At 49.0% G+C, this 12,426-nt stretch overlaps 1 protein-coding gene across 6 annotated transcripts in view; it reads left to right on the top strand.

Moving 5' to 3' along the window:
• Positions 1–10,887, top strand: part of nhsl1b (NHS-like 1b) — a 104,315-nt gene extending 93,428 nt beyond the window's left edge. For all 6 annotated transcript variants that reach the window (XM_069696597.1, XM_069696593.1, XM_069696594.1 and 3 more), the window contains 3 exons: positions 613–3,936; positions 5,104–5,236; positions 8,211–10,887. In XM_069696597.1, coding sequence (XP_069552698.1) covers positions 613–3,936; positions 5,104–5,236; positions 8,211–8,883 — 4,130 coding nt within the window. In that variant the 3' untranslated portion in view covers positions 8,884–10,887. The remainder of the gene's footprint in view (positions 1–612; positions 3,937–5,103; positions 5,237–8,210) is intronic.
• Positions 10,888–12,426: the final 1,539 nt, after the last annotated feature.

Raw genomic sequence — 12,426 nt, 5'->3', positions numbered from 1 at the left:
AGCCGGTATGTTCAATGTGTGTGTGTGTGTGTGTGTGTGTGTGTGTGTGTGTGTGTGTGTGTGTGTGTGTGTGTGTGTGTGTGTGTGTGTGTGTGTGTGTGTGTGTGTGTGTGTCTGTGACATCTGCATTTCTGTGTGTCCTTGTATCTGCATTATATTGTACGTTCTGTCCTGTGTGACCGTGCATGGCCATGTCAACACTGTGATATGCACGCACATGTGTCTTTGTGAATGCCTGTGTTGTTTTTTTTGGCTGCCTCATGCCTCAGCAGCTGCTTGTCCTGCACCCCAGGAGACTATTTTATTTTTTTTATCAGACGGAGCCAGAGTAGGAGGGGACGCATAGTAGGGAGTCTCGTTTCCCTTCTCTCTGTCGCCCCTCATATCTTTTCCCTTCTTAATGAAGAAGAACAAGTTATTAACCCACGATACAGGTTTACACCAAATCTAATTAATTAGCTTCCCCGTGACCATAGTTTATCTGCCAGCCCAGCTGGAAGAAGGGAATGCTGTGTGTCTGTAGAGAGGAAAAAGAAGGGTTGTGGGGCAGGAAGAGAAAAGGAGATATTTCAATATCACATGTTCATCTTATTTTCTCTCTTTCTTTAACAGCAGCGAAAGGACGTGGCGGAGAGCTTCGGCCGCATTCCATGTTCATCCCAGGACAGTACTCCACTTTAGGCCGAGTTGGAATCGTCAACTCAACACTCCGACGTTCAGACACCAGAGACTCGAGCTGCCAGACAGAAGAAGTGAAGATCGTACCCCCATCCATGAGAAGAATCCGGGCACAGAGAGGACAGGGAATAGCTGCTCAGATGGCTGGCATTTCTGCTTCCTCCTCGACAGGAAGTATATCCATCTCCAGCAGCGACAGTTCTGGAATTGTGATGCTGCCGCATCACTTTATCGGAGACCCCACCCGTTTTCACAGTCTGCCCCGACCGGGCGCCAGGGTGTCCCTCAGTGCGGATCCCATCTACAGCAGCACGCCCATCAAGTCGGAGGATCAACCTCAGAGGCAGATTGGAAAGCTTCAGGTTGACGATACGGTGGTACACATGAGAAACGTCCCGAGGACAGGCACCTTGCCCAGGCCCAAGTCCCAGGAGGTGAGGAAGACGCAGTCCACCGAGTGGGGTGGTGGTCCAGCGTGTGTGGTCTCCCCTCATGCCGCCTATTCCACCTCATTCATCCCCAATGCCACGCTGTCTAGTTCCTCTGAGGTCATCGCCCTCAACACCTCCAGTCAGCTCCCCCGCTCTCCAGTGTCTGGTTACCCCACAGCTCGACCACTCAGTCTGGCTTCTTCCACACACACCGACTCCCCGATCTCCAGTCCAGCGGCCTTTACCCACAGCTCCACCTGCCCAGCCTTGGCCACTTCTACACCTACTCACACACCACAGGATGGTGGTCTTTTAGTCGCAGCACCTGCTAGTGAGTCGGGTCACTCGGACAGCAGCGTCCACAGCCACAGCACCTTGGCCCCCACTCCACCGTCTTGTCTGCCAGAAGAGCAGTGGGTCTACGACATGCCAGAAAATGTGATGGTTCCAAACCGCACTCTGACCTCCAGCTGCTCCACTCCGATCAACCAGCTGTATAGCAGCCTGGACATCTCCTCCAGGACCACTACTGACTCCAGCTCCCTCCACTCCCAGGACAACGATGGATACTACACCTCCATGCACCTGGACTCAGGCCTGCGCTCCCGCAGTCATGGCAGCGGGCATGGGGCAGCAGCTGGACGGGCCACCAGACACAGCATGTACGAGTGCCGCGAGATGGCCAGTCAGGAAGACTCTGGAAGTCTGTACAGTGACCGATCTCTGTCTCGCAACATCTCCCTTCGCAAATCTAAGAAGCCTCCGCTGCCCCCAGCTCGCACAGATTCTCTCAGACGCAAGCCTGGTGCCAAAAAGCCCCTCGGAGGCGTCAGCGCCATCAGTGGTGCTAATGAGCCAAACGGCGCCAGGCTCAATGAAACTCTAATCGCCAGCTTGCAGCAGAGCCTACAGATGGGGCTGAGAGGAGGGAAGGGAAAGGGCGCTTCACCGTCTTCACCCTCTCACAGCCCGAGCAGCGACTACGATGACCCCTGGGTGCTGCGGCCGCGCAGTCAGAGTAGCATCAGCGCAGGTAGCTCTGCAGCATCGCTAGCAGCAAACACAAACTGCGGTGGCGTGTCCAACGTGTACTCGTTGTGCCACGTGACACCCGCTCACAGTGACACCAGCAGCTTGCGTTCTGACTACGCTGATTCCTGGGGCTACTACATGGACTACCCTCGTAACCACGTAGAGCAGAGGGTGCAGACCCCTCCGGCCCACCCCACAGATAACATGTCAGCTGGGGTTCACCCGTGTGCCTTGCAGAATGGAGGAGAGATTCACAACAACAGTCAGGCTCCAGTGGCTCCAGGCCAGGAGGGAGGAACGTCAGTGAAGCCCAAAACCTCCTCCTCCTCACCGGACAGGGTGCACAGACTCACTTCTCCGTCTAGTGGCTACTCCAGCCAGTCCAACACCCCCACAGCTGGAACCCCAGTGCCTGCATTCATCAGGTCCATGTCTCCCTCTGGTAGCCGGCCCAAGCCCAAAGTGCCCGAGAGGAAGTCATCTCTCGTCTCCTCTGTTTCCATGTCCTCCTCTTCTACCTCTCTTTCCTCCAACACTTCAGACTCGCTTAAGAGCTCCGGTCCTCCCCCACCACCTCTGCCGCTCTCCTCCTCCTCTGCTCCCAGCACCCCTCTCAGCCCACCTCCACCCTTCCCTCCTCCTCCACCACCAACTTCTAGCACAGCTTCCCCCAATCCTCCTCCAGCTCCCCTGTTACCAACTGCTCCTCAGGGCACTTCTCTGAGCCCACTCCCTGCTTACTCCACCTCCCCAGAATTCCCTCCTCCTCCATCCCCTGAAATGCTGATCAACCCCAGTTCATCCTTTAACAGGAGCTTTAGTCCTCCCCCTCCACCACCCCCTCCCGTCCCCTTCATGGGGCCCCCTCCACCTCCTCCACTGCCAGCTTTTGTCCCAGCTTTGTCCTCCCAATCTGTTGTGAAGGCAGTGAAGGATGCTCCTAAACCAGGTCTATCCAACAGCCCTACAAAGTCACCTAAACCCCTGATCACTCCATTTGCACTGCAGAGTGTTCAGCTCCGTTCAGTCAAGCTGCCAGAGAAGGGGATGAATGGAAAATCGGACCACATCAAAGCTCAGGAAATGGGGATGGACCTCCTTCAAGGTCTAAGGCCCCTGAGCCTGGATACATCTCACTCTCAAGAGCATCTCACTGTGTTACCTGTGCTGAACACCTCTCTAGAAGAGGACCGCCGTCATTCCCCACCATCGCCTGTGTCGCAGCTCTTGGAAGAGTTGTCACTAGACTGCAATATCACAGATGACACACCAGATAGTGCTGTTATAAATGGAAAAGTGGAGAGTTGCTTCCTTGTGAATGGAAAAGAAAAAGAGGACGGACAAGCATTACCCAGTCCTCCAGCGAGCAGCGAGCGCTCTCCTATCAAACAGAAGCCCCCAGCAGTCTCCAAGAAACCCAAACTTTCCCTTTTACCACCATTTATCCCCCAGTCAATCAATGAACAGGTTCCACCTCAGTACGAGGATACAGCCAGCCTGTCCCGAACAGAAGACCAAGTTGATGCACTGCAAAGACTGACAAAGGAAGGGATGAAAGAGAAGAGTGAGCAACAGGAGAAGGAGGATACTACAGAGAGCGCCGAGCCATTAGCAGAGAGCAGTGAAGCATCCACGGAAATCCAGGACGAGTCCTGTGCCTCTTTCTCTGCGATCCAGGAGACGAGTCTTGACCTTGAACTTTGTACCGATGCAGAGGCTAATGAAGAGGAGGAAGAAGAGGAGGGAGATGGAACGAGCAGCACCACCGGGTCCATCAGCTCCAAGGAGGACGACAGTGAGTTTTACTGATAGCTGATTGTGCTTTTTTTTTTTTTTTTTTTTTTTTTACAAAAATCAGATGTAGAAATATGCTGACTTAAAGAGAGAGTTTTAAATGGTGCCAGTCAAACCTTCATTTAGTCATTAGTTAATCCCATTACCGCAGTCCTGTACGGTTAGTAGTGATGCTGCTGCCTGCGAGCTGTGCGGCCAGATCCTTGAGCAGCTGTGAAATTAATTTTGCCCTCCAAAGCAGAGGAGCCAAAACTTGAAGCCACAAGCTTTTTAATGGTTTGGAAACTGTGAAAACAGAGCGGGAGAGACTGCTTATCACCGGGACAGTCGTCCTCTCGTACTCTCTCTTCTACTCATCCTTCTATATTTTCTATGCAGAGATCTCTTGTGGTGACTGTCCCTTGTTTTTGTTTTTTTCTCCACCCGCATTGCTCTTTTTTCTCTGCCTCCCCACACACCTCAGCCTCCACTATCTATTCTACTCCTCCCCTCCATCCATCCATCCATCCCTCCATCCCTCCCTCCCTCCATATATCCATTTTTGCTTTCTGTCTTTCTTTCTTTCTTTTTTTTTTTATCTCTCATCCTCGGTCTTTCACTACTATTCACTCTCCTTCCTTCTGTCCCGTTTCCTCTTCATCCCTGCTTCTCTCTCTGAGGTAAGGGAGGGGGCAAGAGTCCCAGGGGAGATGCTTTTTGTGGTTTGAGGGAGAGGGGGGAGGGGCTCCGTCGTATCGGAGGGGAGGGGACGAGAGGGGAACGGCTCTGGTAAGGGGATGAAGGGGGGGAAGGGGGAGGGTCGTAAAGTGAGACTGCATGCAGAGGCTCAGGCAGTCGAAGCTCAGACGTGAGCGCGGAGGTTGCGAGGAGGAGGAGGAGGAAGAGGAGGAGGAGGAGGAGAAAAAGAGGCTAAACTGGAGAAGAAAGGAGAGGAAATCTAGAGAGAATGTAAGAAGACAGTTCGGCACCTCCTCCGTCCCACTTCAGATTTCATAGGGAGCCAGGTTAATGCGACAGGATGGATAAATTAGTGTGTGTGTGTGTGTGTGTGTGTGTGTGTGTGTGTGTGTGTGTGTGTGTGTGTGTGTGTGTGTGTGTGTGTGTGTGTGTGTGTGTGTGTGTGTGTTATCTTTACTCTCTTCTAACTCTGTGGGTGTATCTCTCTCAGGTGAGGTTTTCGAATCCAGTACGGCTGAATCTTCTCCGGCCCCGTCGGCCAACGGGGCGTCCGGGAAGAACATGGTGACCCCGACTCCAACACGACCCCGAACCACCGAGGACCTCTTTGCCGCCATACACAGGTACCATGATGCGTTCCTCTATCTTACGCCTCATGTCACTCATTTGTTCAGTACTACAGCAACTTCTTTTCTCTTCACCCACTTCCACTCCCGATCTATAATTCATCCCTCGGAGCTGGTCCTACTCTGTCATTCTGTTTTCTTTATTTGTTATTTACTTGGTTTTCTCTCCACCTACCCCTCCTCTTTCTCATTCCCCTTATCTCATAAACCACAACATGTCACCCTGAAGTCCAGGCTCGTTCTCCCCGTCACCCTTTGACCCATGATTTCTCTTTTTCCATCTCCATCCCCTTCCTCCTCTCCCTGCCCTCCACCTCTCAGTCATAACTTTGCTGTCCCATACGGAAGCGAACACATCTGTCAAGCAGCTGATCGCCGGAGTCTCCCGGCCCGGGACAGAGCAGCTTTTTTCTGTCTCTGCTCGGTGAAGGGACGTGCGGCGTACTGTACGGGCGACAATTCAGGACGCAACATGAGTCGCTAGTCAAGTGTTTTATCGAGGAATGTGTTTTGGTGTAGTCGCATTAGCATTGCTCATTCCCAGCGGGAGGGCAAAAAAAAAAAAGGCTGTTGCTTCATGCATTATTTAACTACTCAACACCCTCCGGTCCTAATCTAGGTTAGAGGCCACTGGAGAGATTCCTCTTTCTCCATCTTTCTGTCCCTCCTGCAGACGCTGCTCTACGCTCGCTGACATATTGCATACGTGCTCGCACGCTTTGAAGCGAGCGCACACATAAATTTCTCATGCAGCCCGCCAGTTTGTGTTTCACGGTCACGTGCCGCGGCAGTCGGAGTTCTCTTGAGCATCACGGGATTTCATTTCACGGGATTATATTTCTGCCCTCAGAACAGATTGTCGATGTATTTATGGTGCCGAGCATCACGTGCACAAGTACGATTCATTGTGTTATTTTAATTAGACGCGAGGATTGTGTAAGCGCGCCGCACACGCGCTTACACAATCCTCAATTGGTGTTTGTTTTCCGCGCTCCTCCTCCCTCACGCCTCGCCAGTATAGAACATGTAGAGTCATTTCACAGATTTGGGAAGTGATGACGGATTCCTGGCGATGTTGATGACGTGAGACGAATCTACACCCGCAAAGACAGAAAGGAATTAACTCGCATAATCAAAAAGAACAAATTAAGAGTTAATCTGCAAAAAATGGGGATCTAAAATTGGATCATTAAATTCAAATCTACTTTTTATTTAGTGATAACATTTCTAGTGATTTTCAAGTATCATTTTTAGCACCGGTGCCATCTACTTTACTGCTTGGTATTCTCCTCATTTGTCACCTCTCTGACATGTCCTCTCCCTTCCTCACCTGCACACCTTTTTCTTTCTTTTTCACTTTGTCATTTCACTTCCATACACTTTCTCTCTCTGGGAAAACAGAGACTGATGAAAACCTTGAATGAAATGAAATGAAATGCCTTCGCAGCTGCAGCAGAAAATACAACTTGTCTTGCGGGAGATCCTGCAAACCAAATGTAATACAGCCCAGAGAAAGAAATCGATCGAGTACTCTGAGCTGTGTCTTATGTTGCGGCTTTGTTTACCTCTATAACTCAGATTGGTATTTCTGCTGTGTGTTTGTCACTGAGGGTTCAGTATGGAGCCGTTGCGGTGGACTGAATGAGGTGTATGAGTTTATGCACGTGTAAATGTGTGTGAGAAAAAGTCTTATGTAATGCTAATGTGGCGAGGGAGCTCACAGGGGACGACGCTAGATGGAGGTTGAATTTAGGGCACAGACATATTTTGCAGTGTTTCTAAATCAGAGTGCGGACTTTAGATTCTCACACTAAACATTCACACCCCTCAGTCCTCCCGCTGGTTTTGACCTTCAGCGAGCTGCGTATCTTACAGGTTATTTGTCCTTTATGGAGAATTTCTTTCTGTGGATCTAATCTGAGGATTAAAGATTTTGTCCTTCACTCATCTCTCTACCTTCAGCATCCGTTTGCTCTCTCTATCACAGAATGCCTTTTTTTATATATATCATACTTCTCTTCTCCACTGTGCAGAGGGGGAATGCAGAGAGTGGGTGCAACTTTTCTAGAGAGGTGCGACGTGGCAAGTAGCCCATTTACTTTTAATTAGCAAGCCTTGTTTCCGCCACCACAGTGATGCTACCTTGGGATTAGCAGCGGTAATCCCTCCGTGCAACCCACTGTATCACAGATTATTAAAGATGTTTCCCTGCCAGCCCTAATGCCGCGTATTCTGACAGCTTTATTGCCATGCTTTGTGAAGGAGATACAGACAATGCAGGCTGGCGGGTGGTGCAGTCAACTACTCCGATACCCCCCGCTGAGAGGAGGCTGATTTGTCCTGTGTGATTAAAACTGCTTTGGGCACTTTTCCCAGTTTGTGTTTCTGATTCATTTCATTGTGCCGGGTCTGAGCTTTCGTGCAGAGTTGCAGCTTCTGTTGTAAAATCTCACTGGATTTCTTTAAACAAAATGTGTAACTCTTCTTCTCTTTGCCCCGTCTTTCTTTTTCTTCTTTTTTTTTTCAGCATCAGCGCCACTCAACGCTACTTATTGTCTGACTTACTTAAGATTTGTGCTGTGACGCGTGATTGCTGGGGGCAGTGCTGACATATGGCAAATTTGGGACAAAGATTTGAGGCGCGTGGGCCACAGAGTTTTAAATGTAATCTTTTTAAGCTGCAACACAAACATGAACAAGACTGGGCTTCCTGTTCACATGTATGCAATCCCATGTACTGCAGTCAAATTTTCTGTTGAATAATTGAACCGGATGTCCTCGTTTCCTGACTAAACTGCCCCCAACTGTTGCATTCTTTTCTTCAAATTGATTTTCTTCGACAACATCCGAACGGCTGTTAATAATTCAACTTTTTACAGTCTAATCGAATTAACCCTGCTTTACTCACTCACTCCGCGTATGTGCTACAAGCATGTGATTAAGCTGATTGTCCACATCTTTCCGTCCACAGGTCGAAGCGCAAGGTCCTGGGTCGCAAGGAGTCAGAGGAGGACAAGTCCCGGGCTGGGAGCCAACCACAGTCTCCGCCCGTCACCCCCACAGGCATGTCTCCGGGGACGGTGTCATCATTGCCCCGCCAGACGAGCTCCATCCAGCGCAACCTCCGCAAGTCCTCCACCAGCAGCGACACCTTCAAAGCCCTTCTCCTGAAAAAGGGAAGCCGCACCGAGACCAGTTTCAGGATGTCGGCCACTGAGATGCTTCGCTCCACGGACCCACGCTTCCAGAGGACATATTCTGAGTCCGCGTTGGACCCCGATGCTTCGCCCTCCTCGCCGACGGCACCACACAGCCCCGCCGGTTCCCCCGGCCGCGGAAAGAGGGCGACAGATGAGTGGAGCCGTTACGAGGCCTTGGCCCTGTCCTCGCCTACTTCGTCGCCCTTTTCAATGAGCGGGTTAAAGTACGGGCGATCTCGCACGCCGCCCTCTGCTGCCAGCAGCAAGTACAACGCACGTAGCCGAATCCTCAGCAGCCCAATGACGGTAATCTGCGAGCGTGAAGGGGAACTGGCCGAGAGCGAGTACGGAGATACAGCAGAAAGTCTGTCTGGACCGTCAGCCCAGACTCTCCCTGTGCTCAAAGACTTCAATGGCAGTTTATCTGAAGAAGGCAGAAGTTAAAAGAGCAAGAGCCACCCCTTAGATTCGGGGGAGCTAATCTCATTCGTTGTAACAAGGTAGGGGGCTGGAAGAGGAGCCAATAGAAGGCCCTCTAGAGACACCTTCCTGAGCCCCACCCCCTTGGCGCTGCCTCTGAGGAAGTGGACATGTCGGGTACTGATGAGAGGCCAGTGGTCGCTCCTTCACAGACCGGGCGGACCACAGTCTGAAGTGGAGGACTGCTCCAGCTTGTCAAGACTCTCATGATTCTCATTCTCTCCCTCGTTTGATGATTCACCCTCATTGTTAAAGGGATAGTGTTTTTTTCTACGCCTGGTGTTCTTAGTTTGTTTCCAATTTGTTTGCTGTTTTTCTTTTTAAATTCTATCCTGCAGGAGCCCTTTCGTTTCTTTGAAGGACAAAGTTAAGATGGCAAACTAAGGTGAATTTTGAAGGAAGTGAAAAGTCACAAACTGTTCGTTTATCCTTGCTGCTGTGGTGCAACGTAGCCAGGTAGTTGGAAAAGAGTGGAATGTAAAGGTGTGCCGGATACTCGCCCTGTGACTCTTTCTCAGTTTCTGCTTTTCGCCTGTTGGCTCTGGAAAGTGCTGATGAGCCCCACGGTTTGCAAGTGGCAGCTTCAAACAGCACGTTATGTTGGGGAACGATCGCGAGGACGTGGCATAGCGACACGGCTCCACTGTGCAACTTCAGCTGCGGTTATCGGCAGGTTTTTTGCTTTCTGCTCTTAGGTCAGTGGTTTAGTTTGCAGAGCTGGTGTGTTCAGTGGGCCATAGGAAGTGCGGAGGGCTCAGTGCTGCCACCTAGTGATGGGAATGGAGTGGACAATAGTTGGGGGGGGATACAGAGGCTCAATCAAAACAGCTAATTTACTCTATAAAAAGAGGTCCATTAAAGCTCGATTAACTTGATTTTTAGGCTGTAGATTTTGCACTGTGCACAGTTCTTGTTTTGTTTGTGACTTAAAAAGTTTGTTTTATAGATTGTTTTCAATGAACGAGTCACGACTTGTGTTTGGGAGTTCGGTATGAACTTATAAATGTAAAGCCAGAAAGGACATTAGATGAAAAGCTTATTTTATTGTTTGGGTCTATTAGTGATCGTGTGGGTTACCAAAGAGCTTGAAAATTAAACAGAGCTGGCTGTTAATCTGGACGTGTACACAATCCAAGCGTGTGACTGCTTGTCTGACACCCCATGCATTTAGTCCGCCCTTTGTTAAGTTTGCTGAGAGGATCTACTCTTTTTAAGGCTTCAATGATTTCTATAATGCTGTTGACTTTCTGCTAAGTTTATCCTTTTGCAGTTTTATATGGTTCTGTATGTAAATACATAGAGAAAGGAGTTTTAAGTAACATTTGACTTATTTTCAAAACTTTGTACATTTTTTTTTTAGAGCCCCTGTGTTTGCTGGAAAGGGAGTGGTTTCCTTTTTGTAGATTATTTATTTTCACATAGCAGGGCGTCAATATGGTAAACTGGGCAACCAGCGAGGCGATGGAGGCACAGGACAGAGAGGGTGGAGGTTAAGTAGAGAAATCAAAGGGGCCACATTTACCAGGCTGACCTCACCAGGACATTTTTCTTTTTAAAGGTGCTTCAGAAATGCAATAATGTCAATATTTATGCTTAAGCCTTCAACTGCCCTGAATCTTGAGTCATGCAAATCCCACGCTGGTGCTCAAAGCTGAGTAAATGTGGTCTCTTTAGAGTCATAAACTGAGGTGACAGGCGTGCGACTTCATAACCTCCTAACAGCCATAACACCCCGTGGTTTAATCACCTGTGGCCAAAGTGTGTCTCCCAGCTTCCGCCTGGCCACGACTGAGCACTTGGATCCAGACTTGTCTCGCGACAGGAAACGTCTCAATTCCCAGAGAGCTTGTGAAAAAGATGGGAGGACAGAAGAAGTAGTGGGAGTGGAGCTGAAGGCAGGCTGTTAACGCTCTTGTGTATGTCTGTGTAATAAAAAAAAACCAAAAAAAAAACAAGGTGATATTTAAAGAGCGGGTCTCTCTGTCATTTCTCTCTGCGTGTGATTCACGGCCATCTGCCAGCCGAACACCCCAAATCACGGCCTCATTAGTGCCGTCGCCATGGCACCCGCACTCGTCCGTCATCTGGAAAACTCCAGAGGCCATCCTTTTACCTCCCTCTCCCCTCGCCCAGGGTCATCAGTTATGTCTCCTACTGGACATCCCATTAGGACACACACTGAATTACAGGCTCTGCCCACAATAGACCTTTCCACTGACTTCCACACAGCACTGAACCATCCCGACTCTGACATGCAGCACGTGGCCCTCGTCTTCAGGCACCGCAACCTCTCAACATTCCCCACAGAACGTCAGCAACGACCTGAGGGGAAGGACCTATAAATACCACCGGCCCATCGCGTGCTCTGGAGGGAACAGAAACACAGACTGCTTCTTAGTATTTTCAATGAAGTCCCACCTGCAACTCAGCGGTCACCTACCTTCTGACGCTGCACAGACACCACTGTCCATCTGGCAGTCAGACGAGAATCAATACAAACTCCCTCCCAGCTATAATCGCACTATTGACACATCACTGCCTTCCCCTGTCCTGCTATATTCAAAAGCCCTCCATACAGCGTCCCTACAAAATGTGTCATATATAACTGATCAACTACTGACCTGAACACAGTCACCACCTGTGTTTAGCCTGGTCAAGTGTAGCCGCTGCGATTACTTAAAATACTTTAAAAAAAATAAAGTACAGTTATTACGTTTTTGCAAGTGATTATGGCACAATAGTAAATGCAATAAGTGGTTTTATTTATTTATTTTTTTTGCTTAAAACAAACTGAATCTATGGTGTTGCATGTTTTAACCCACTAACTAATAATCAGTTATTTAAACAGTTATTTACCAATTTCTTAAATATCAATTTTCTTCCAGGTAACGCAGGCCTGCAATGAAAATCAGCTCACAGAGTTTACATATTGCAGATTCTATAAGAAGCATTTAGTCACCTTCACATTGTCTGAACTGTTATCTCTGCATGACACTTTGGTTTTAAGATTTAGCCTCGTTGATGGATTTAAAAAAAAGCTCCAACTTTTAAGATCAGATAAAAGTGTCACTTCCACCATTTTTTTTGGCCCCACATCACAGGTTGCATTTGAGAGACGTTCCCCTCTAATGCCATTTTCATTTGGTTTTAGAAGTCTGTAAAACACAAAACTGTTTACAGTATTACAAAACAAAGACAAAAGACCATCCATTCTTTCGCTACACCCACTTTACCATGTACAGGGTCACAAAGGGGTGGAGCCTATTCCAGATGACGCTGGGCGAGAGGCTGGGTAGAAGTCAACAGTCCATCCCGGAGCTAAAACAAATATTAGATTCGTGTAATACAAAAATGCTTCAAAAATACATCATTTTTAGAAAAGCCGTTTTCAAATTGTCGAACATTTATTTTGTTCTTCTTGTCTATGTAGATAAACTCGCATGCTTGGAAGATGGTTGGATAGCTTTGGAAACCTTTCTCCCACTTGATCTGAAATTTCCAACATTT

Source organism: Brachyistius frenatus, unplaced genomic scaffold, assembly GCF_029030835.1.
Source record: "Brachyistius frenatus isolate BFR_SWC_R1_liver_20210118 unplaced genomic scaffold, ASM2903083v1 Contig_21, whole genome shotgun sequence".
Classification (NCBI taxonomy): Eukaryota; Metazoa; Chordata; class Actinopteri; family Embiotocidae; genus Brachyistius; species Brachyistius frenatus.
The sequence above is the reverse complement of the archived record's forward strand: the minus strand, read 5'-3'. Positions and strand labels throughout refer to the sequence as shown.